This window comes from Galeopterus variegatus, unplaced genomic scaffold (genome assembly GCF_000696425.1).
Source record: "Galeopterus variegatus unplaced genomic scaffold, G_variegatus-3.0.2 Scaffold102, whole genome shotgun sequence".
Classification (NCBI taxonomy): Eukaryota; Metazoa; Chordata; class Mammalia; order Dermoptera; family Cynocephalidae; genus Galeopterus; species Galeopterus variegatus.
In genome coordinates, this window is record NW_007726213.1 from 996111 (window position 1) to 1023140 (window position 27030).

A 27030-nucleotide genomic window follows, 5' to 3' on the forward strand; every position below is an offset into this window, starting at 1 on the left:
TTTATGTATATATTTATATATGCATACCCAAACCTCAGAAACAATGATCCCATTCTCCAAGGCATATGCCCCCTTCCCCTTATAGCGGGTGGTCAGGTAAGCAGCAGTGGTACCACGGTGGCCATGCAAATCCACAGATCTGAAGAAATAATCATTTTTGTATTAAATAAACAGGTATTTGTTAATGACTAGAATACATGTTATAGACTAATGTTAGGGCTAATCAAGTTCCTCTGTCTTTAGGAGCATTTTAAAAGAAAGGGTTGAAGAAAATAAAGTAAAAGGTTGAGAAGCAACCTTTAGGAAGTATGTGGTTATATGTGGTGTAATTTGACTTTTGCCAAGAAAAAACCTCTTTGTATATTTATCTGTCAGAATGTTTAACTTGCTCTGAAAAGAAATTTCGATTAATTAGAATTCTGTAACAGGCCCGTCTGGTATTGAATCTCCACTCTGCCCTTATTAGCTGTGTGGTATTGGGCAAGTTATTTAAAACTCTCCATACAGTAGTTTGCTCATTATTTACCATGTACTTTAATGCACAAAAAGCACTTGGAACAATATCTGGTATCATGATGGTGATATGTTTCATCAATTGTTTCTTTTGGTTACCAGTTTACCAATTTGGTGAAGGGAACTTCTCAAAATAGTGAAAAAGTATTCTTCAAAACAAGGAACTTTGTTAGCTTTTTCTAGGATAATGAACACAAATTCGTATTGCTCCACTTCACGTCCTAAATACTAAATACAATGGGACTGGGCAAAGTTTCTCAAAGTGTGGCACTTTGGCCACTGCAGCAGAAATGCTGGGAGAGAGGGGTGAATTGCTAAAATGCACTTTTCTAGGCCATATCCTAGAAGTTATGCTATTTTCTTTTTAAAGATAGGGTCTAGGAAGCCATTTTTTAAAAAAAATCTCTTTAGAATCACTCTGAATAAAAAGGTTGTAATAGTTATAACACTTATGTATTCTGGATTATAAAATTACATTTTAACCATATCACATATTTGTATATTAATCTGTCACTTCAGTTTTTATTGTACTTTGAAATAACTAAATATAAGCTTTTGTAGAAAACGCATGTGAGTTAGAAAACAGGTAAAAATGATTGAACTACTTGTCCCATCCATTTGCTAATAATGTTTTAGCAAATAATGCTAATATTTAATTGCACCAAAAACACATCACTGGAAATTATAAATTTGATTTTAGATAAGATATCATAATAGTTAATGGGAAATGAATGTGAAAATAAAAATATGTGCTAATAAAATATATGTTGTAAAAGTTATACTTTAAAATGTGTCTAATGTCATAAATAAGGAATATTCAGGGTGTTGGCCATTTAATTACCAGTTTAAATAGAAGTTTAAGGTAGAATATATTAAGGAGTTCACTTCACAAAAATGGCGAGTTACAAAATATAAGGATATGTTTTTCACTATGGCTGATTAAGTTCTGAGTTGACTCTTAAAATCAATGAATTGGAATGAGTTCCTTTACAAAAATATTATTTTCAGTAATGTGCTTTACTGATTTTACACCCTCGTTCTTTCCTTGGACCTGAATTCATTAGACATTTTAAGAGTTCTTGTTTTCTTTTGCATCTTCAGAATTCATTTTACTTGAAGAATTTCATACTGAATTGTAATTTCCCAAGACTTAGTGATCACAATACTCAGTCATTTTGTCTTGTTTGAAGGCTGAAAAAGAAAAAACTAAAAATCTCATTTTCAACTTCAGAACAGAAAAATTACCAAGAAAACATACAAATAGATTCTAATTTGTGGTCAATAAGTACATTAAAGTGTCAGTGATATTTGTTCGTTATGTAGATGATTTAAAGTGTAAAATAATGTTTTAAAATGTACTGTGCTCATCAATCGTTAAGTAAATTGCTTAGTTTAAATTATCTCCAGAATTGGGATTGGCACAGGGAGTGGTATCAAAGCAAAAAAAAAAATTTTTTTTTTTTTTTTAAAGGCTTTGGGATGTTTTATATGTATCAGTGTCGGGCCTGTTTTATTTAAGAAGGAAATGTTTGTGGGTTTGTTAGCTTAGTGGGTGCAGTGGTCAAGTTAGATACAATTGAAATTCTGTTATGGTGTAAAACAGTCTTATCAGCACTTGAGTCAGTTTGAAAATCTGATCTTCAGACCTGAATTACGTGAAAGATTTCCTTGTGGTTTTGAATAGTGCTTAAAAGGAGTAAAGTTCATTGGGGTTGAAATAGACCAGGAGTGGTTTGCTGCAAGTGCGTGCTTGATGATGACTATAAAATTTGAAAGTGAATTGTTGATACTAGTAAAAAGGTAGCATTACAGCCTCCCACAAAGCCATGAAAATGGCTAAAGCATTACCTGAGCAGGATATAAAAATGATGTCTCAGAATTAGCTCCACTGGAGTTTTTTTCTTTGCATTAGATCACATTTACACTGAATATTAAAGTATCTCAAAGGTTAACTTTCCTAGGTTTTCCTCAATAATTAAAAAATATGTTTATAACTATAGTATGTACCTTATTGGTAAGTTAGAAGTAGAGAGAAAAAGAGAGGTTTTAATTACATGGAATAGGTGTTTATAGGTAACAGACTTTCAGCAGTAAATATCTGCATATAGTATTATTTTGTTACTGTAATTTCGTTTAAGGCAAGAACTTAAAGAATACAAATGTCTTGGTGTGGTGTAAAATAGGCTTTTGAGAATAGGGAATAGAAACATATTCTCAAGACACAATTAAGGGAATTTACTTAATACACTGTTAACCTTTTAATAATAAAATTGCACTTAAAGTAGTAGTAATTTTTCTCTTGCCTTATGGAGTTCAAATAGTAGAATACCTTGAAGAATTGAACATAATCTTTCCACTTTGTGAGATGTCTGATGCTTTTTAGCATCTACTAAAAGAATAGATTATACCTGTAGTATTTCTTTGGTATATCAGGATGAATATTAATTGTGTAGGTCATTGGCACAAAGCCACAGTTCTGAGACTTCACTGTTTCTCTGTGAAGCACTGATCTCAGTGTAAGTGCGAATTTGTTACATTTATGAGTGGATCCCCACACCCATTCGTGACTTGATGCCTAAAGATTAACCATTTGAGTTACCACGAATCTTTTTTCTTCTTCTTTTTTATTTTTTTTGGCAGTTGGCTGGTATGGGAATCCAAACCGTGACCTTGGTGTTATAAGGCTGCACTTTAACCAACTAGAGCTAACTGGCCAGACCATTTTTCTCATTTAACTTCTTATTAAGGAATCCATTTTTCCTAAGTTCTTCCTTTTAATCTCTTTCTTATGTACGACTTTACAATTTTGGGAAATTTTTGTACAGAGGAATTTGTATCTGTGCTTTTATTGTATTGTTATTTTGTATAGAAGATAGTTTTATTACTATCTTAGTTCAAAACTTATGTGGTTGTCTTGCTATAAGTTAAGGCCATTTCTTTTCTTTGACAGTATATGGCACAGAATTCATAGGAGCATAATTGGTGTATGTATAGTACTGGATTTATGTTTAAAAGGTACTGACAACTTATAGTATTTTACTATATCTTAATGAAGCCTTTAGAGAGAGGATTTAATTTCAATGGGATACTGTATGTGTATTTGGGGGTGCATTGCTTCTTATTTTATGGAACATGAATACAGATTATCATCAGTATGATAAAAATAAGAATTTAAACTTCTAAACTGCTGTATCACTGAGAAATTAGGGGGGAACTTCAATTTAAATTGTAATTTTAATAGTAATTAAAATACAATCAAAATCCCTTTCCTGGCCTATAGGGACCTGCAGAATTTGGACCCTGTTTTTACCCCCAGCTTTGTCTCTCAGGACCCTCCTCTCCCTTCCTTCTGTGTTCTCATCACTGTGACATTCTGGGGGTTGCTGTGCCATTCCAAGTTGGTTTCTGCTACTGGGTCTCTGCCCTTGCTCTTTCCTTTGCCTGAAACATTCCTTGTCCACCTTCTCCTTCAGCTCACTCTTGCTCATGCTTTAGGTCTGAGTTTTTCCTGACCCAGTGAATTTTATTTATTTATTTTTTTAAACAGACTCAAAATTTTTTGAGTGCAAAAGAAAAATATATAGTGCATACAGTAGTTCTGTGATATTTGCAGCTTTAACATTCAGGGTTTTTTTTGCCTCAAAACAAGTCTTAATACATTTAAAAAGACTAAGATCATATAAAATACGTTCTCTGACCACAATAAGAGAAGGAAATTTAGAAAATTCATAAATGTCTGGAAATTAAAGAACACTCTCCTAAACAAACAATGGTAAAAAGAAAAATCACAAGGAAATTAGAGAGTACTTTGAAATAAAAATTAAAGTACAACATATCCAAATTTATAGGATTCAGGGCTCATGCAGTGCTTAGAGGAAAATTTATACTCAGAAACACCTATATTAAAAATAAGAAAAATCTCAAATCAGTAATTTGAACTTCTACTTTAAGAAAATAGAAAAAGGAGAACAATTGAAACCAAAAGCAAATATAAGTAGGAAATAACAAAGATTACCACAGAAATATATGAAATAGGGAATTAAAAAACAATATAGAAAATCAACAAAACCAAAAGTTGATTTTTTAAAAACATCAACAAAATTTGCAAGAAAATCAACAAAACCAAAAATATATGAAATAGGGAATTAAAAAACAATATAGAAAATCAACAAAACCAAAAGTTGATTTTTTAAAAACATCAACAAAATTTGCAAACCTTTATCTAGACTGACCAAGAAAAAGAGAAGACCAAAATTAATAAAATCAGAAATAAAGCAGGGGCATTGATATATTTTCATTATGGTTTTTTGTGCTGGTAAGATTTAGTTTTTTTCTCTTTCTCATTTAGATTTTTGTTCTTTCTCGTGTATTCATGGTAGTGATTATCGCTTTTCAGATTGCAGGTGCGGGACTTCCTTGAGGATTTCTTATAAGGCTGGTTGTGTGGTGGTGAACTCCCACAATTTTGGTTTGCCTAGAAAATACACTATTTTTCCCTCATTTCCGAAGGATAGTTGTGCTGGGTATAGTATTCTTGGCCAGCAGGTTTTTTCTTTTTGTATTTTAAATATATCATCCCATTTTCTTCTGGCCTATAGAGTTTCTAATGAGAAGTCTGCTATTACTCTGAGAGGGGCTCCCTTATAGGTGACTTGACACTTTTCTCTTGTTTCTTTTAAGATTCTCTCTTTGTCTTTGAGCTTTGCCAGTTTGACTGGAGAGGATCTTTTTGGATTAAATCTGTTTGGGGATCTTTGGCCTCCTGAATCTGAAGGTCTGTGTCTCTCCCCATACCTGAGAAGTTTTCCATTATTATTTTGTTGAATAGGTTTTCAGTGCCTTTTCCTTTCTCCTCTCTTTCTGGAATACCCATGATTCAAATGTTTGGGTGCTTAAGGTTGTCTGCTAGTTCTCTTAGATTTTCTTCATTTTTTAAAATTCTTTTTTCCTTTTTTTTTGTTCCGCCTGGGTTATTTCTTGAAGACTATCTTCAAGATCAAAAATTCTTTCTTCTGTTCATTCTAGCCTGCTGCTTAAGCTACCGGTTGTGTTTTTTATTTCATTGAGTGAATCCTTCAGTTCCATGAGTTCTGCTACATTTATTAAGGTATTAATCTCTCTGTAAATTTCCTCCTTCCTATCTTGGATTTTTTTTTCTTGTTTCATTATATTGTCTGAGTCTTCTCATATCTTAGTGAGTTTCTTTAAGATTGTGGCTTGGAATTCCATTTCAGTCACATCAAGGGTTTCCTGGTCTATAGGGTCTGGTATTTGAGAATTACTATATTCTTTTGGCGGTGTCATATTTTCTTGAGTTTTTGTATTTCTAGTATCTCTACATTGATGTCTGGTTATCTGGTAGAGCAGTTGCTTCCTCTTACTCTGGAGTGGGCTTTGAGGAGAGAGACGTCCTCCTCTTTTTCTAGTCTTTGCTTGTGACTCTCTTTGTGTTGATGCAGTCAAGTGTCTGGCAGGCCACCTGCATGGTGGCTGTAGCTATTGATAGCTATCTTTTCTGGCAGCCATGGATGTGGCTGTGGCAGTGGCTATCGTGAGCCATCTGTGTGGAAGCGGTGTTTTCAGTGTGCTCTGTTGCCTGCTTCTGGGCAGAGTGGGTTGCCCTCAGCTCCTGCCTACGACCCTGGGCATTGCTCTCTTGCTTACAATGCATTTTAAATAGCTACCCTCCTCCTCAGACTCCATCAGTCTTTATCTCAATACCTTGTTTATTTATTTCAGAGCACTTTTTTAAGCACTCTGTAATCATTTTGTAATTTGCTTATTATATTGTATCTCACTACCCTCTGCCCCTCCCCAGTTTGAATGTCAGTCTCACAAGGGCAGGCCTGTCATTCCTACCATTTGTATTTTGTGCCTAACAAGATGATCAATTTAAATGTGTTGAATGAATTGCAAATAATTAAATCATCTACAAGTATAATTTGGTTACATTAATTATTCAGTTATATGGATAATTGTATGATTATATGTTTAGTGTCTCTCTTCCTAAGAAGAGAAGCTCCACAAGGTTGCGAATTGTGTGTGTGTGTGTGTTTGAACATATTCCTGTCTACTCTTTAGAGCAAATCTCCTAAACGGCACTGTAGCCAGTACTTTGCCAGTTTGTTATATAGAGATTACCTGTCTCTTCTCAAGGTAAATTCTAGAAAGCCCAAGGAATAAACAAGTCTAAAAAATGTGTATTTCTAGGTGGATTCTTAAGGCATCTGCTCAGTTTCCTAAGCTTTCCCTTTTTTAATGTTCTTTCAGTTATCTTGACCCTATCAGAAAGAAAGCCTCCATCAAATACTCATTGGGACCTATGGTCTTTAACCCCAGTTTATCTGCTTCTAGGGAAAAGAATTTATCTGGTGCTGGGGGCAGTTAGTTGGAAGCAGGGACCCAGAAGTTGCCAAGAGGGAAATGGGATAATTATGGCAGGAACTGAAGTTTGAGCAGCATAAGAAAACAGGAGGTATTAAAACCACTCTAAAATTCAGAAATTCCTAAACCTGAAGCTGCCAAACTTTATTTCTTAAAAATTATACTGTAGTTTTGAGTTTTCATCAGTTTTTTGTGTTCCCTAATTTTCAAAAAGAAGTCCAAGGCTATGAGGCATGAATATAAGTTGTGAACATATATCAGCAAGGGATTTGTGAGGAAAGTTGTGATTTGCCTGGCACATACTGTTCCTCATCATATTAATGCCAGGTTGTCTTTGTGTGGAAAAGCGATTATTCCAATAATTACACATATATTGTGCCAATAATAATACTTAGGACTTAGTTTCCAGATTCTTAGATGGGGACTTAATTTTTAAGTATGAGTAATCCTATTAGTAAGGTATCCTTAATTCTAAAATTTTGGGGAAAATTGAGGAAACCTTAAAGCCACAATAACATTGATCAGAGGAGCTGTTTAATGTTTCCTATGAACAGTTTGCCTTTTTTCTTAATAACTTAATTTTGGCAAACTAACTTTTCAAAAGTACTTCATGCTAAGAGAAGAGGAGAAGGTTGTTTTGCATGGCACTTATATTTTTAACTTGCCTGGTAGTAATAAAAATGGTCAAGAATCTATTGAAGTGGATTTTCACTATTAAAAATTTGTAAATATTTTCTAATTTTCCCTTTGGTATCAAATCAGAGTAGCAACTGAATTTAATATTAAATATCAGTTATGATGTAACATTGGAAGTGAAGTAGCTTATTTGCCCAGCTTTGTTTCTTCTGTTGATTTTCTGTATTTTTGATAGGTATACTCTGAAACATAAATTTCCAACTCGAGCTTTGTGATAGGGTTTTTTTTTTCCCCCCATAAACATATCTTTCTGCTATAAAATTACTTCTTAGCCAAAGATAGTTGAAGAATTTAGATTTGGATACATCTTATTGTTATGAAGGAAAGAAAAGAACTGACTTTCATATACTGCTTGGAAAAGTTCTCAGATTTCATGAGAACTTTTAGTGAAATTAAAGAAATAAGGGATGCTGTGGCCCTGGTATTTTTTATAAATCCTTTTTGTTTTGAAAGCTCTGAGAGCTATGTGACTTAGATGGACTCATGCCACTAGAACTCGTCATTGAACATGGATGTTTCTGTTTCTCTCAGGCGTTTAGATGCCAACCATATTACCTCAGTCCCTGAGGACAGTTTTGAAGGGCTTGTTCAGTTACGGCATCTGTGGCTGGATGATAACAGCTTGACTGAGGTACCTGTGCATCCCCTCAGCAATCTGCCAACTCTGCAGGCGCTGACCTTGGCTCTCAATAAAATCTCAAGCATCCCTGACTTTGCATTTACCAACCTTTCAAGCCTGGTAGTTCTGTAAGTATCCACTTTTTTCAATAATATATATTTGTATTAATTTGGGAGCAAAAACAGATTTCTTGTGACAAATGATTATGAAAGTACCTGATTGATCATGCTCCTGAATAGTTAGTGTTTGAGGGAGTTGCCTTTGTATAAGATTAAACATGCAGACTTTTTAAAATACAAAATAGGAGAATTAAAAAATTAGCATCTGATAATAACTATTGAACTTTCCTAAAACAAAGGGTCGTTTTTAATCATGAGAAGAAATTAGTTCATTCACAAACACTCATACAGCTTTTACTTGTGTCCCAGCAAGGTATGCAATGTTAAAAGAAGTGAAATCATTATGATATTTTCACAGAAATAAGTTTCAGGGCTATTTCATGTTTTTCCATCTTTCCATTCAAATGTATGTGATCCTCTATTTTTAATCTTTCAAAACTTGGACATGATAAAGTGGCATTTCAAAGAAAAATCTGTTACTGGTCTCACTGGTGTAAACTGGTGTCATTACCTCCATCTCTCCATAGGAGAGCTCATCAAAGTTTTGCTTCATATAAAGAACTAATCAAAACTTTTATTTTTATATGAGTAAATATTAAATAATCTTCAATATGTGCACCATTTTTCCATTAGAGTTATCTTCTTTCCATTAATGGTCTATATTCAGTTAGTCTGTGCAGTAGGTAACAAGAGGTAACTACCCAATGCCATTTGAGATGTTTAGCTATACCATTCCTCCAAGTCACACCAATTTAGACACAGAAAACAATTATAATAGTTGCTTTTGGGGGCATATAAAGGTCATTTTGATGCTTTTTTCCACAGGCATCTTCATAACAATAAAATTAAAAGTCTGGGGCAACACTGTTTTGATGGACTAGATAATCTGGAGACCTTGTGAGTATATTCATATTTTGGGTAATCACATTTTCATATTGGCAGTGCAGTTTTGTACTTCATTGAAGAAAAAGGAAAAAAAATATTGGTCCTAGATTCAGCTCATTATTAATTTGCTTTAATAAATGACTAAATTCTTGCCATCAAATAACCCAGTTATGAATACTAGTCTAAGTTATGGTTAAAAATGTCATGTAAGTGTGAACTTCATGTTTCCCGTTCCAAAAATTCATATTAAAAGCAGCTCAATCTATGAAGATTTGTACCTTTTCAAAAATGTTGATTTTGTTCAATGTATGAGACAGTTTTGGAAGTTGGAAACTTCTAAAATGAATTTTGGATAGTTTTTTGTTTTTTTCCATGATCTTAGTTGTCTTGGTAATTGTTAACTTGATTTGAATATTATATCTGGATAATAATTCAACTGGATTTGAATATTATATCTGCTTTTTTATATTTTGTTATACTTTTTTTTTTTTTTTGTCTTTTGTCTTTTTCCGTGTCCGGCAACGGATCACAACCCTCAGTGTTGCCCCCGTACTGGACCGGGACCGGCAACGGGATCGCAACCCTCAGTGCTGCGTCCGCTCCTCGCTCAGCCAGTGAGTGGGAACCGGTCTGTATGTGGGATCTGAACCCTCGGCGGGAGTGCCGCCGCGCTTCCCAAGCGGCACACTATCCAGTGCACCACCGGGCCGGCCCACTTTTGTTGTTTTTATTAGCTAAAATGTTCTGGACTTCTGGCTGTTTCGGCTGTACATTGCACCACTATATAAGTAAAAGACATTGTGCAGCTGTATATAATTGACAGTAGGGTCTTTATTTTTGTTTTTTAGTTTATATTAGTTTCCTTTCTTGCTTTTATTCAAAGGCACATAATATTTGCTATGTGATATAGTAAATGATTCAGACAATGTTCTCATTAGGTAGGGGAGTAAAGAATGATTGCTTAGGCTTTGTAGTATTTTATTTAACTGAATTTTCTGGTTAACTGTCAGTTAATGAGAAGACTTAAAATCTTTTAGGATTCTATTAATCCCCCTTCCTGTCTACACAATTAAAGGATAGTGAACATCACTGGATATTTGAAAGTTGAAGATTGTGAGGAAGATACCTCAGGTCTCCTTTGCTAAAGTGTGTAACTTGTAGTGTAACAGATAAAAGATTGAATGGGTTTTCTGATCCTAGGTTGTGTATACTATTCTAATTATATTAAAATTAGACCTCTTCTTCCCAGTTTAGTTTTTATTTGCCATTTTTTCTTCTGTGTAGAAATAGAAAACAAAATAGTTCTCGAAGGAGCTGGCTTCTAATTTTGTTTTACTCTTATTCTGCAATCAAGCATGATAATCATATGCCAGCATGCTCTTTAGGTTAAGAGAAATTAAGATTTAAACACTCTGAGAAGTAATGCTTTTTAGTGCAGATCATTATAGTGTCTCTCTCCTAATTAATATAATATTTTCAATAATTCATAACCCGCATGAAGACAACAGTTGTGTGAATCCACCCTGTTCCTTCTCCTGCTTACTCTTGGTGGGGCTGAGGTCAGGTGCCCTCATACCAGATTTTCATAAAGCCACTCTAAACTCCCAATGGAAACCTCAGTTTCACACTGTTGTCATTTACAAATGGATATTCAACACTTCTATTATATGGAGAATTTCCTACAAAATACCACTCAGATGGTTTGTTTATTTAATGCGTCAGTAATATGTGATTTTGAGAATTCTTTGAACTCATAAATTTGTTGACATGTAGAAGAGTGTGAATTTTTTTTCCTATTCAGTATTTTAAGAAAAGGTCTACTTCAATTAAACTCCTACAGGGTTTTGAATGACAGTGCGGTTAGTAAAGAAAGATTACTTTGCAGAAGATGTGATCTTTTAAAATACATTTCTACCAAAATGCCTTGTGAACTGTGATCACTATTCAGTATTCTTACATGTGTTCCCCCATTTTTTCTAGGGACCTTAATTATAATAACTTGGGGGAATTTCCTCAGGCTATTAAAGCCCTTCCTAGCCTAAAAGAGCTGTGAGTATTGCTTCGTTCTATTTATGCCTTAATATCTCTAGAATTCTCCATTTAATGTTCCAATAAGATTTTAGAACATCTTTGTTCTATTACCTGTATACATAATACACAAACACAAGCACGCATAATCAGTCATACATGTTGGATTGTGTAAGCTGGAACAGACGATCTTGAGTATAGATTACTGTATAGAGTTAGATGCTGGTGAAACAAAAAAGCATGATTTACAGTTGCTGCCCTTAAGGAGCTTGTAGTCTTAGTCGCACTGGGGAGGCAGACCATGAAGACAGAGAGATAGCTGTTTCTAGGTAGAAATGAGTGCTGAATGAATAGGATAAATAAATCATTCCAGAGGAAGGCCTCATTGAAATTTGGGGTCATTCAAAAAAGCATCACGAAAGGGAAGGACTTTGACCAGACTCGAAAGAATAGAAATATTTAAATAAATGAAAGGGATGAGGGAGCATTTTGGATATTGGGTTTGTCATGAGCAGAGATAGGAATGTATATGGCATAATGGATTGTGTATCATGAGTTGACAGCTAACATTTTAAGATACATTGCCTATGATACATTGCAGGCTACAGTGAGAGAGATTTTCAGGTTAGAACATCTTATGAGTCTTATGGTCTAAAGGTTTTTGATGAAGAACCAACAGATAAACTCATACAAGGGACCTGATAGATACTAGACTGAGCAGCTGGGTTTAGAAAGAATTAGATATGGTCCTGAAAAAGATGAAATGGAATTAAAAGTTCAGGTTCCCCACATTTTAGAAAATTTTCATGTAGTTGTTATCAGTTGTATTATGTAATGCTGAACAGCAGCAGATACTTGGGTTTTAACTTATTTCACAAAGGGATATCCAGTTCAAAATATTTTTATCCTATCTTTCTAGGGGATTTCATAGTAATTCTATTTCTGTTATCCCTGATGGAGCATTTGGTGGTAATCCACTCTTAAGAACTATGTAAGTATTTTTGAATGTTTTTTAAAAATATGTAATCATGTAAAGCTATGTGTGTACCAATGTCAAACATCTGGACGAAGAATGAAACTTCAGGCATTTACATATATGTACATTTTGAATGTAGATTTTAGACTGCTTGTGAACATGTGATAACTTTGCTGTTTTTTGGTATTTTTACAGTCATTTGTATGATAATCCTCTGTCTTTTGTGGGGAACTCAGCATTTCACAATTTATCTGATCTGCATTCCTTGTAAGTATTATGCAAATTTTAAAACAAGCCTGAATATTTATATAATTATTTTATTGGAAAAGAAGAATTTATTATTGTAGCTCCAGAAGACAAAGTCTTTTATTTTTTGTTTCCCCCTTGGGCACAGTTAAAAGGAGAATGTTGAACATTTATAATGGTTCTTATTTATCTGAACACTTGGCCAAATTATCACACTTTCAAATACATTTAGGAGATGAAGCTAATTCTATTTTTAACTAGAGTAGTAATGCAATTTTAAACTGTTTAATCCTGTGAGTTTGTATTGCTGGCAAAACATAAATAAGTAAACTGTTTAAAAGATAAAATGAAAATATTATGTATGAAAAATTTTTATTTTAAATTACTTTTTCTCTCCCAATTTCTTAAAGAGTTATTCGTGGTGCAAGCATGGTGCAGCGGTTTCCCAATCTGACTGGAACTGTCCATCTGGAGAGTCTGTAAGTGTGGCCCTTTGAAGAGGGGTTTATTATAAACATAACACTGCTGGCCTGCTTGCAGGGTGCCAGTGCTTTTTAGTGATGATCATGGGTTTATGCTAATTCCTCCAAATTCCTTTTGTAAATATTATGCGTGGAGACTGATATTTTGGATTAAGGGTTAGTCAACTCAGGCAAAGAACAGCCTCGTATGTGGAGAGAGGACCTGAAAAGGCCGCTAGAAATGTAAAGTATTAACTAAGTGCCAAATTAGAAGCAGTACTTTAGGAATTCAGAAGTGGGAGCAATTGATATAGACCAGAGAAGTTTTCATTGAGGAAGTGGAATGTTTGAAAATTGAATACTGTCACGTTTCCCAGAGCTGAATCTTTTATTTAGAAAGATAGATTTAGTAAAAGTGGAAATATCAAAAATATACTCAGGGATGGCATACAGATGATCAAATATAGCTAGAATCATATGTTTATAATGGGATGCAGGGATGGTATGAGAAATTTTGAAAATTGTTTGGGACCAGATTATAAAATAAAAAGCCTTGAACATTGAACATTTGGTTATGGCACGGTTTCCCAGTGAAGGGCTGTGAATGGGTTCCAGGGGCTTCCAAGATCTTGGCGACCTCACCCTCCAAATAGCCAGGTGGGGCCTGAGATGGCTAAGATCTCTAGCCACAGAAGCCTTTCCACAGTGTGCCACATAAATATTATGATCTTCACAGGTGACAAGGTATTAAAAAAAAAAAAAAACTTGGGAAGACTGAGATAAGGAGTTTAAATTTGACTCTAAAGTCAGCTTGAAGATGTAGAGAATGTTTGAGCAGGTGGTATAAGGAGGGTGAAGAGAAGAGAGCCAGAGGTAGGGGAATGGTGAGGAGACCATGGGAATCGTCCACTTGACCGGATGAATACATGTAACCTTGAGAGCTTCCGGTCTTCATTGCATCACTGGAATTGCTCCAGAACAAACAGCATGGTCTATCTGAGATTCTTCCTCCCCTTTTTGTATCATTTCACCCTTGATCTGCATGTTAGCAGTAAAAAGGGAGAAAAAGTTAGATGCTAGAAAAACTACACAGGAAGAAATCACAGGAACTGGTGATTGACTGCAGATAGGAGCATAGAAGGGGAAGGGAATAAGAATATTTCATAATACTGAGCCAGGCTGACCAAAAGGAAAGACAGACAAGCTTTTGGGGGAGGATGCTAAGTTGGTTTCAAAGGTTTTGGCGTGAGTGACAGAACTTGCAGGTTTTTGTGGTTAGGCTGTGACTGTATGGATTAGTGTTTTCCTTCTGGTGCATGTGGGAAATCAGCCCATCGTGTGGACAGTATTAACATCTCGTGTTACAAACTCTTTTCCATTACTGTGAAGAGGATATCAGCATTGAGGGCTAATTCACCTTCCTACATGCCTAACTTTAGGGTGTAATTAGGCAGTGGGATGCATAGATTCTAGTCCATATACAAATATGTTAGCATTTATTTTTCTGTATGAGAATAACATTTTGTTTACTATCTCGACTTGAATTATTTCTTAGATGAACAATGTTTTTCCACAGGACCTTGACAGGTACAAAGATAAGCAGCATACCTAATAATTTGTGCCAAGAACAAAAGATGCTTAGGACTTTGTAAGTTGTGTTTCTTCCCTTCTCCTCATACCTTTATGTATTTCATACATGTTCAGTTTTATTTTTAATGAACTATTTTCATAAGGTGGTTTTAAGATATAATTATTTCCCATTTGTTCTTTTCATGTAATAAGCAGGTGTTTTAGTAGTACACAGTGTCGGTAATGTGTGTTTGAATTTGGTTTTAGGGTTATGTATCACACATCATCATATCTTGTGACTTTATTTTGAATAAAGTAAAACCAAGCTCAGTTCTTCCTTGGTCTTTTCCTATTTTGACTCCTTGTCTAGTTTCCCCCAGGGTGTTTTCCCCCCATGTTCTTTAATCTTTCATCCATAACATAAGTAGGGCCTCAATCCTTCTTGAATCAGGAATAAACTAAGTGTGTGTAGCTTTCTAAAAACTCTAAGCTGACCTAGAAATTAAAAGTAAATAAAGGTAGTAAAAGTGTCACCAGAACAAACAATTAAGTTACTAAGTTGTTAATAAGTATCAAGTAGAGGGATATAGTAACAACGAGTGAGTGACTGATTAAACAAATAATTAAATGGTGTAGTGGGGTATCAGACTTGAACACGATGATCACCACTGAGGAGAAACTGCAGTGGGATTGAAAGTTAACTACTTCTGATATTCGATTTAATATACTGTAAATGTTTTTAACATGTGGGCAAACATACCATTTCTCCTATAGCTTAAAGAACAACATAGAAATCACTTATGGCATAAACAATACTGGAAAAAATTTTTTTTAAAAATCTGTAGCTTTATTATATAAAACAAATTTTACATATTTTCTGTACTATATTTTTGTATATGTTATATACTTTAACATATTTTATATTGTCTGCACTCAACTTTATGTACTTGAGCTTTATAAATCTTAAGCCTATTGTATCACTGAGGTGCTCTAGAAGCTTACAAATCTTAGGGGAAAAATAGCTGATTTTCTTGCTCAGCCATATCTCCTTAATACAGATTATAGCACTGCTTTCAATGCTTCTGAATATAGCATTCTGATAACATAATATTTGCGAATTTCTGTTATTTTAAGGGACTTGTCTTACAACAATATAAGAGACCTTCCAAGTTTTAATGGTTGCCATGCTCTGGAAGAAATGTAAGTTCGTCTTTGATTTATTCTTTTTGCTGTGGGGTATTGTTAGATCATTGAGCATTTCCCATTTTGAATAAATGGTCCTAATATTAGTAAATTAGAAATTCATATAATCAGGTGTTTCTGTAAATAAAATGCCAGATTGTACCAGATGTGTTCATAGAATCAGCATTTATTAGGCACTTATTTATCAGGCATTCTGTAAGATGTTATTGGGGGAGTATAGTGTACTTGTATATAAAAAGACTGGTCCTGGCTATTGAGGGAAACTAGACATGGATACCAGTGCCCACTGTGTACCTATGTGGGACAATTCTGATGGAAGTTGGCTGGGAAATGGGGAGGGTGGCATTAATTCTCCCATTTTTTTTATCTCCTCCGCCTTTATCTTTAGTCCTGTGGTGCTTGTTATGGCCATATTGTCTTAGTTCCTTTCTCACTGCTCCATCTGCCTTCTCACACCTTATGAGAGGGGTTGAGAAGGAATTTAAATAGTGTACCAGTTAACTTGCAGTGTAATTTGGGATGGAATACCAATTAGTTTGACCCTTTCATTTTATAGATGAGGAAATGGCAGTGCTCTTTACTTTCAACAAGATCAACCAGTGTTACATATGAATGGGTATTTAAACTTAGGAAAAGCTTAACTAGGAAATGTTATTTTTCAAAATACAAAATAATCATTTCTTTTTTTTTACTTTCATTCCTTTTCTTTCTTTCTTTTTTTTTTCTTTTTCCTTCTTTAGTTCTTTGCAACGTAATCAGATCTACCAAATAAAGGAAGGTACTTTTCAAGGCCTGATATCCCTAAGGATCCTGTAAGTTTGTCTGATTATTAAAGATATATAAAATTTTTGTTAAGCTATAAATTGATATACCATTATAATTCCCATGTAGATACACTTAAAGATATAATTCATGTTATGTAAATATTGTTGTTCAAACTTTACCACTTGGTAGTTCATAAATAATCTACTTTCGGTATTTTACCTTAAATAATTGATGATATTGTTACATTGGTGAATGAAAAGAGTATAATGTGTATAACCTGAGGGATGTAGCTTGTTTGTTTTCAAGTTATAATAGTGAGGTTTTCCAATTCATTAGGGCTAGAGTAGGCAAACTGCATCCTATAAGCCAAATTCAGCCTGCCTCCTATTTTTATAAATTAAGTTTTATTGGAACACAGCCAGGACTTTGGTTGAAATATTGTCTAAGCTGCTTTTGTCATACTATGACAGAGTTGAATAGTTGCAGCAGAGACCATATGACCCACAGAAGTTAAAATATTTACTATCTGGCCCTCTACAGAAAAAGTTTGCTGACCTCTATGCTGGAATATCTGTCATGACCAATGTAGCTTGCATGCAACAGAAGCACTCATTAAAAAATCATTTGTATTGGGGCCGGCCCGTGGCTCACTCGGTAGAGTGCGGTGCTGATGACACCAAGGCCACGGGTTCGGATCCCATATAGGGATGGCCGGTTTGCTCACTGGCTGAGCGTGGTGCTGACAACACCAAGTCAAGGGTTAAGATCCCCTTACCGGTCATCTTTTAAAAAAAAAAAAAAAAAATCATTTGTATTTGAGTACATATTTGTGCCAGGCATTCAGCTCTTGGGAATATGGAGGTGACTAAGGCAAACCTTGTCACTCACTGCCTTCATGGAACATCAGTGCAGAAAACACAAGACACTAAATTAGTGAACATTTTTTTTTAATATAGAAAAAAGTTTGAAAAACGGACAGTAAAGTGAAATTACATATATTGAATCTGGTATTCCAGTAGATCTCCTTTAAGAAATAAAACATACATTCTACCAGAAAATATTTAATTGGTAGTTGGGTTGCTAGATATTTCCTCCCGCACCGCGCTCAGCCAGTGAGTGGACCGGTCTCTATATGGGACCCGAACCCTCGGCGGGAGCGCCGCCATGCTCCCAAGCATTGCACTCTACCGAGTGCGCCACCAGGCCGGCCCTGGATATTTCCTTTTTGGGGACAGGCTTTCCATGGGCTTGGGCAGTTGTGGAGAAAGGGGCTGCTGCTAGCTGCCATCACTTTTAGAGCTCTGATGAGTGACAACATTGAAAAGCTGGACTTTTCATTATTTGGAACCAAGTTTGTTGAATTTTCTCTTATCCAGGAGATATGTCATGGAATGAATTTATCCAATCTTTAAATTTCCATTAAGGCCTACTTTAAGTGTGGTTGTAAATTATTTCTCTGTTGTATGAATTCTGTAGTATCAGAATTCCTCAGGGTGTGTTCCTGAATATAGAGCTGGCTCTGCTGTTGATTGGATTTTTATTTCCTGCTTAGGAAAAGAATGATATCTGAAGCCCTGCTGGAATGCTTTGTTTGTATATTGATTGTTTGTCTTTCTTCAGGGCCTTATCACTAACCTTTGAGAAGGCAAATAATGTGAAGTCTGTTTTTATTTTTGGCTTTGTCAAGAGCTAAGCTTTTCCTCACCTAGTTAATAGTACCAAAGGTCATATCATATCATTTATATTTTTGAACTGGTACCAGAATGATAAAGTGGAGAAAATTCACAACTGTTTTGAAACAGGTGCCAGCTAGAATTACTGCTACAGGAACATATTCCAAGAAACAGATTTTTGTGAAGGAGAGGCATTCAACATACACATGAAAAATGTTGGACAAGATTAAAGATCTTTGTTATCTTATCAGGGGTATTGTGTTACAACCTCAGATTCTAAAGTGTAGTCTAAGTAGCTGACTGGCATTTTGAGTGTTTATTTGAAAAGATTAACATGTTACTTTTTTAATTGCAGAGATCTGAGTAGAAATCTGATCCATGAAATTCACAGCAGAGCTTTTGCCAAGCTTGGGCCAATAACTAACCTGTAAGTAGATGATTTTATGCAGTAATATCATGAAAGTAGTAAACAATGCTACAGAAACTTGTTTTAACATTGTCAAATTAAAATATATATTTTCAGTTGTTCCCTAGCATAAATGCTAAGCTGCACTGATATAGTAACTAGCTTCTTAGATGGCAAGATGCATGCTAGATATATTGTTACAGCACACCTTAACTTCTTAGGGATCTCATGTTTATGATGTTAGTACATGTATAGATGTTTTTATGTGATTTGTATGTTAGGAGTTAACTTGAAGTCTCATTCACATTTTAGAGATGTAAGTTTCAATGAATTGACTTCATTTCCTACGGAAGGCCTGAATGGGCTAAATCAACTGAAACTTGTGGGCAACTACAAGCTGAAAGAAGCCTTAGCAGCAAAAGACTTTGTTAATCTCAGGTGTGTTTTTATCTTATTTTTCTTTTTTGCTGAAGTTATAGTAGGCTCCACAATTATAACGTGTCCTGTTTTTTGCTGTGGTTCCTAGATTTTCTGGTAGTCTGTAATTTAAGAGTATTTTCTACTTGATCCTTGCAAATTCAGCAAAAAATAGCATATACGCATTATTCCATAGTTTTTGAGAACATGAGCTGGAACCCTTGACACTCTCAAAGAGAAAATATAGCTTCCATTAGAAACAAGCTGGCAGAAACTACATAAGTGTGAACCTACAGAAAATTGATACAATGCTATAATACTTCATAGAGACTTTATAGAAGGGACCTCATTAAATATACTAGAGGGAGGGCTTGAGAATATTTTTGTGGGAAAAGAGAATAAATATTTTCACTACATTTATATGAATAAATTCATTTAATGGTGTAAATTTACAAATAACCTGGGACATTAATTTTAAATGAAACTACCAATTTCATATGATAAATTGGGCATGGTTAATACATCTATAAAAGGAGTCATAAGATTTTACTTTCTCTTGCAGTATTGCTGTTAAATTTTAAATATGGTTTGATTTACCCAACTTTAAGAGATATCTTATAGAAAGAAAGAAACTCATGGTGTCAACTGATACCCAAGCTCCTTTTAAAGATATGGAAACTGAAGTCCAGAGAGTATGAATGACCAGACTAAAGGGCTCTTTCTGACTCTTTTGCTGGGTTTTCAAAGATTAAAATACATTTTTTTCAAAACAAAACCATATCTGTGAAGTTGCTATTCAATGTAGACTTTACAATTTTTTTCCAGGTCTTTATCGGTACCATATGCGTATCAGTGCTGTGCATTTTGGGGTTGTGACTCTTATGCAAATTTAAACATGGAAGATAACAGCCTCCAAGACCACAGTTTGGCAAAGGAGAAAGGCAAGTGTATGAACATGTAAAAATCGAACACTCCTTAAAGCATTAATCACAGTTTCTGTTATTGTAATCACTTTGGGAAAGATCAATATGAAGTCTGTGAGAAAATTGTCATTTACTGTGTTACCGGCATCTTTAAACTTTGTGTAAACTGAAATTACGTCATATACAAGAGAGAAAATTGCAGGAAAATACAGTTCTTTTGAATTGCACTATTTTTTTTAAATTTATTTTTTGTTGGCTGGCCAGTAAGAGGATCTGAACTCGACCTTGGTGTTATAACATCGCGCTTTAAACAAGTGAGCTAAATGGCCAGCCCAAATTGCACTAATTTTTAATCGTTCATATTTTATCTTATGTATTCAGGTACTGTTGATGCAGCAAATGTCACAAGCAGTGCTGACAATGAAGAACATAGTCAAATAATTATCCATTGTACACCCTCAACAGGTATGGCCAATCTATTTTGCCACAGTTTCTCACGTTAAACAAACATTAGGCAAATATATCTAAAACTTCTGGGGATAGAGGTGATTTCTGTAATAGGGTGGTACTAGCTGATTCCAAGGCCCTCTGACTCAAAATGTGGTCTGTGTACCTGCAGCTTAGGCATCTCTTGCAGAATCTCAGGCCCAGACCCACTGAATCACAATCTGCAAACAAAGCTCCCCCAGGTGAGGGTTATGCATAGTAGAGTTTGAGAGGCACTTTCTTAATGTTCCTTTAACTCTAGGACTAGTTCTATAAGTTACTGGTCTGTAAAGGTTTTTAGTGTTTTATGTTGTTTTTTAAATACAACCTTGCCTTTCCTTTCTTTCTGATTTCATTGAATTTAGTCTTGGGAAAGTTACTAAACTGATGCCACATATTTGGTTGTGGTTGTAATGACATATTCTGCCTAATCTTCCAGAGAAGATAGATTTATAATTTTACTATAAAAGGATTAAATATTTAGGTTAAATTGTGTGCTACAAAGTATATTTCTTTGTTAATATGCTGTCACAAGATTATCTGGACATTAATTTTATCACTCAGAATCATAAGTATTAGTTTTACTAGTGATTACTGCCGAATTGTGAGCTTCTTGAGGGGCTTTGTATGCATGTGAATAGGGTTGACAAGAATCAGTTTATGTGATTTATTTTATCGTGTTAGTCTGTATTAATTTTTGGAGTTCAGGGGTGCAGCTCTCTCACTCATCCCACTGGTGTTCATATGTTGGAGAATATACATAAAGAACTTATGATCCAATGAGAAGGGAACAGCTTTATTAAAGGGGAGGCTAGACTTGAACATGCAGCGATTCCATTTCTTCCACACTGAATCTAAACCTTGGGGTTGGCTAGGAGGAAAGCTGGTCTGAGCTCTTCTGCCTAGGTGGGGATGAACTGCAGGCCTGCCTTCCCACACTCAGCTGTAGTAACATCCAGATATGGATGTGCTTACTGCCATAGCAGGGTGGAGGCTGCTTCCTGGGCTTTTTTGGGAAAGTAACTCCACCCACCTGTGAAACAATTCCCAAAAGGTGTCCTGTTCTCCCAGTTCAGATGAGCTACCCCTCCTTCCGTGAAGAAGGATGTGTTCACATACAGAGATAAAGATGATAGAGTTTCCTTTTAGTGATTCCCAAGGAGGGGAGTAAAAAATAAAACATTTATTGTTATTTGCAAGCCAGATAAATGGTGCAGAACTGGCTTTTTAGTTCTGTGAATATCTCAATGATTAAAATGCTTCTTTGTTAGCAAGGAGATGTTTGTGTAAAAATGCTTTATTGGATATATCAAATTTCATGACAGTTCAGAAAAGTAAAACATGTCTCTTTCAGGCAATTACAATACATAGTTTTCTCGTGCTTTGTTGTTAGTCAGAATTTTGTTTTTCTTTCCCAAATTTTAAATGAAACAGTTGTCATTTGTGACAGAACAAGCATGTCATAATCAGTTACTGGAAAGTACAGTTCAGCTACTGAATGAGTTCTTGCAATCCTAGTTTGTGTTATATAAGGTTTTATGGTACATAGCTTTGTATGAATAGTTAACTTCACTGTGGTTTAGTTCTAGCTGAACTATCTTACCAAATAACCTTTGTCAGGTCTATCAAACACCTTGAAATATCAGTTTCTCTGAATGAAAAATGGGGATAATTATACCTATCTTAATCTGCCTCATCAGGTTGCCTTTGAAAACCTTAAGAAATGTGTAAAAAATATATGTGTACGTACATACATATCCATATATAATTATAAAGTATTTTGAGACTCAGAAGGAGGAAGAAAGCTAATTTTTATTGAAATCTGACTATGTACCCACCAGCCTGGTTAAATACCTTATGTATGTAATTTTACTTAAGCTGCACAACTCTATGAAACAGGCATTATTATCCACAAGTGAGAAAATAGAACTTATAGAGGTTTAAGTTGCATTCTCAAGGTAAGAGTAGCAAGTTATGAACCATCTGATTCTAGACCTGTATGTATCAAGTTTATGTGCTAGACATTGTGCTATGTATATTAGCTTAGGTGGAAGAAAAAGTGAATTTTTAAAAATATTTAGTGTTTTACATTTTTAATGTTTAGTCTTTTTACTTTTTTTTCTGGCAGCTGGCTAGTACAGGTATTCAAACCTGTGACCTTGGTGTTATAAGGCTGTGCTCTAACCAACTGAGCTAATTGGCTGTCCCTTATTTTTTATTTTTATTTATTTATTTTTGTTTTTGGTGGCTGGCCTGTACGGGCATCCAAACCTTTGACCTTGGTGTTGTAACACCTTGCTGTAACCAACTGAGCTAACCGGACAGCCCCAAATTTTTCTTTTAAATATCACTGTGTGGGGCCAGCCCATGGCTCACTTGGGAGAGTGTGGTGCTGACAACACCAAGTCAGGGTTAAGATTCCCTTACTGGTCATCTTTAAAAGAATAAAATTAAAAAAAATATATCACTGTGTGGCCTTACCAAACATTTAATAAAAGAAATTAAAGTCATTTATTTATTTTATTTTACTTTTTAATAAAGATGACCGGTAAGGGGATCTTAACCCTTGACTTGGTGTTCTCAGCACCACGCTCTCCCAAGTGAGCCAACCGGCCATCCCTATATAGGGATCCAAACCCATGGCCTTGGTGTTATCAGCACCACACTCTCCCAAGTGAGTCATAGGCTGGCCCAAATTAAAGTCATTTTTAAAATAGCCTACTCCATGACTAAAATACCTTAGAATGGTAATCTTTTCAATTTGGTGCATTTCAAGTAGGTAACAGATATAATTATTCTAGATCTAACTATCATTAGTTTCTCTTTCAAGGCTTATCATATGAAATATGGTGTTTTTCTAAATTGCCTTTTATTTCTCTCTTTCTCTTTCATTTTAGGTGCTTTTAAACCCTGTGAATATTTACTGGGAAGCTGGATGATTCGTCTTACTGTGTGGTTCATTTTCTTGGTTGCATTGTTTTTCAACCTACTTGTCATTTTAACAACATTTCCATCTTGTACATCACTGCCTTCCTCCAAATTGTTCATAGGCTTGATTTCTGTGTCTAACTTATTCATGGGAATCTATACTGGCATCTTAACTTTTCTTGATGCTGTGTCCTGGGGAAGATTTGCTGAATTTGGCATTTGGTGGGAGACTGGCAGTGGCTGCAAAGTAGCTGGGTTTCTTGCAGTTTTTTCCTCAGAAAGTGCCATATTTTTATTAATGTTAGCAGCTGTTGAAAGAAGCTTATCTGCAAAAGATATAACGAAAAATGGGAAAAGCAACCATGTGAAACAGTTCCGGGTCACTGCCCTTTTTGCTTTCCTGGGTGCTGCAGTAGCAGGCTGTATTCCTCTTTTCCATAGAGGGGAATATTCCGCATCACCCCTGTGCTTGCCGTTTCCTACAGGAGAAACGCCATCGTTAGGATTTACCGTAACCTTAGTGCTACTAAACTCATTAGCATTTTTATTAATGGCCATTATCTACACTAAACTTTACTGCAACTTGGAAAAAGAGGACCTCTCAGAAAACTCGCAATCTAGCATGATTAAACACGTTGCTTGGCTAATCTTCACCAATTGCATTTTTTTCTGCCCTGTTGCATTTTTCTCATTTGCACCATTGATCACTGCAATCTCTATCAGCCCTGAAATAATGAAGTCTGTTACTCTGATATTTTTTCCATTGCCTGCTTGCCTGAATCCAGTCCTGTATGTTTTCTTCAACCCAAAGTTTAAAGAAGACTGGAAGTTACTGAAGCGACGTGTTACAAAGAAAAGTGGATCAGTTTCAGTTTCTATCAGTAGCCAAGGTGGTTGTGTGGAACAGGATTTCTACTATGACTGTGGCATGTACTCACACTTGCAGGGTAACCTGACTGTGTGTGACTGCTGTGAATCATTTCTTTTGACAAAGCCAGTATCATGCAAACACTTAATAAAATCACACAGCTGTCCTGCATTGGCAGTGGCTTCTTGCCAAAGACCAGAGGGCTATTGGTCCGACTGTGGCACGCAGTCAGCCCACTCTGATTATGCAGATGAAGAAGATTCCTTTGTTTCAGACAGTTCTGACCAGGTGCAGGCCTGTGGACGAGCCTGCTTCTATCAGAGCCGAGGATTCCCCTTGGTGCGCTATGCTTATAATCTACCAAGAGTTAAAGACTGAACGACTGTGTTCATAATCATTTCCCCCATCAACCAAAATCACAGGGTTTATAGAGTGAACCCTATTCTGATCTTTCATCTGGGAAGCACTTCTGTAATCACTGCCTGGTATCACTTAGAAGAAGGGGAAGGTGGCATTTTATTTCTCAAATCAGACATTTTCAAAGAACAGGTGCCTAAATTATAAATTGGTGAAAAATGCAATGTCCAAGCAATGTGTAGTCTATTTGAAACAAATTTATAACTTGAAAAGGATTTTAGGTATAGTGTAGCAATATAACTTTAGCTTATTCTGATCCATAAGAAGCAAATCTATATCTATTTCTGAATTAAGCACAAGATAAAGAACAGCTGTTAATATGTTTTTAAAAGTATTTTAAAATGTGATTTTTTATAACTGAAGAAAAAGTCTGCTAATTTTACCTAATGTTTCATCATTAATCTCAGGACAATTTACTGCAGGGCCAAAAAAGGGACTGTCTCCCAGCTAGAACTGTGAGAGTACATAGGCATTACCTTATTGTGTTTTCTACTTCTATCTTTGACAGAAGAGAAGCATAAGTTTTGTTTAAGCGATTTATAAATCTAAAACCTGAAGATGTTTTTAAAACAATATTAACAGCTGTTAGATTTTTAAAATAGCTGAACATTTGTTTTCAGTCAATATACATTGCTTTGGTGCAATCACAGTAAGTTTTTCCTCAGTGTTTTGCAATCACACTACTAGGAAAAAGTAAAGGGCTAATTGCTGCATAAGTTTAGTAGATTTTGCTAAACTACAAACTAATATGGGGGTTTTAATAGTATCTGACGGATTTGATGGGTCCATGTAATGTTCCCATTAATAAACACTTCCTAATATCATTGGCTCTACTGATATTTTCCTGTTTTGTTGGTATGTCATCTGTTTGTAGTTTGGATTATACAGAAAGTACAGGGTGGTAAATAATTGCATTTAATTGGAAGAAACAGAGTAATTATGACACAAAGCACTTACATTTATTTCTTAGTGAGCTGGATTCTCCTGAACCTGTGCTGTTACATAGAAGCTTCAATACATTTTCCCTGTACTATGATTTACAAAAAAGCCTATTCAGTAGCCCAGATGCTGAGCTCTGGTTAGACAAGACAAATAGGTCATTAAAAGGAAAAAAAAGAAAAAAGGAATAAAGCTTAGTCCTATGTCTTTAAAAATAAAAACATTTACCTGATTCTCATCTACAGGCTTTCTGACATGATACTAATGTGGAGTCTTAAAGTTATAATTGTTCAATATGTTTTTGGAACAATGTGCTAAGTCAATAGCAAACCACTGCCATATTAGTTATTCTGGATATATGGAAAAACATTAAGCTAGGTTGCAGTTTAATAATTAAACTGTACATACTGTTCATATAATGAATTTTTATCTTATGTAAATTATTTTTAGAACACAAGTTGGGAAATGTGGCTTCTGTTCATTTTGTTTAATTAAAGCTACCTCCTAAACTATAGTGGCTGCCAGTAGCAGAATGTTAAATTGTGGTTTATATACTTTTTTGCATTGTAAATAGTCTTGGTTGTACATTGTCAGTGTAATAAAAACAGAATCTTTGTATATTAAAATCATGTAGTTTGTATAAAATATGGGAGGGATTTATTTACAGTGTGATGTAATTTTGTAAGGCCAACTATTTACAAGTTTTAAAAATTGCCATAATGTTTGTATATTTACACATCTGATAAATATTAAATCATAACTTGGTAAGAAAATCCTAATTAAAAGGTTTTTTTCCCCAAAATTCAAGTTATTGAAAACTTTTCATTCATTTAAAAAACAGAATAGCAGATATATAAAATATGTGGTAAACTGTGCTATACATATGGTATGAAATACAATATTGTACTCAGTGTTTTGAATTATTAAAGTTTCTAGAAAGCAATCTATTTTGCCTTAATTTATAACTAGGTATATTAATGAATTTACTTATTGGTAAAGTAAGCAAATTAAAGAATATATTTTTTAAGCAAAGTGTATTAGAAGAAATGTTGGAAGTAACCATTAGAAAACGTTTATCTATAAATATTTAGCAACACTTTGCTGAAATTTAGAAGTGAGGTTTTATCCTATCTTAAATCTGAACCATACTCATAGAAAACATATTGTGAAATTTAAGAGAATACCATCAAGTAGAGTTTTATTTAAAAGTAGGGCTGGCCAGTTAGCTCAGTTGGTTAGAGCGTGGTGCTGATAACACCAAGGTCCAGGATTTGATCCCTGTGCTGCCCAGTTATCAGAAAAAAAAGAAAAACAAGTGAAGTATAAAACCCTGCATGATATTAAATATAGCCATTTGCCGAGAATTCAAAGTCATCAAGCCCTCATTTTACAGATGAGAAAACAAACGGCCTAATGAAATTTAAGTGAATCCCTGAGTCACAGCAAATTAGACCCCATACCGGAACCCAATTTCTCTTAATTCCAGACATAGTTTTTTGTGTTTATTTT

At 34.9% G+C, this 27030-nt stretch overlaps 1 protein-coding gene across 1 annotated transcript in view; it reads left to right on the forward strand.

Annotated features, from left to right (window-relative positions):
* Positions 1-26464, forward strand: part of LGR4 (leucine-rich repeat containing G protein-coupled receptor 4) — a gene marked incomplete at its 5' end in the record, with an annotated part of 101843 nt that extends 75379 nt beyond the window's left edge. The window contains 14 exons of the mRNA XM_008584247.1: positions 8125-8340; positions 9157-9228; positions 11197-11265; positions 12164-12235; positions 12416-12487; positions 12877-12945; positions 14504-14575; positions 15631-15696; positions 16440-16511; positions 18493-18564; positions 18856-18981; positions 19786-19901; positions 20265-20348; positions 23267-26464. Coding sequence (XP_008582469.1) covers positions 8125-8340; positions 9157-9228; positions 11197-11265; positions 12164-12235; positions 12416-12487; positions 12877-12945; positions 14504-14575; positions 15631-15696; positions 16440-16511; positions 18493-18564; positions 18856-18981; positions 19786-19901; positions 20265-20348; positions 23267-24543 — 2455 coding nt within the window. The remainder of the gene's footprint in view (positions 1-8124; positions 8341-9156; positions 9229-11196; positions 11266-12163; positions 12236-12415; positions 12488-12876; positions 12946-14503; positions 14576-15630; positions 15697-16439; positions 16512-18492; positions 18565-18855; positions 18982-19785; positions 19902-20264; positions 20349-23266) is intronic.
* Between the last annotated feature and the right edge of the window lie 566 nt (positions 26465-27030).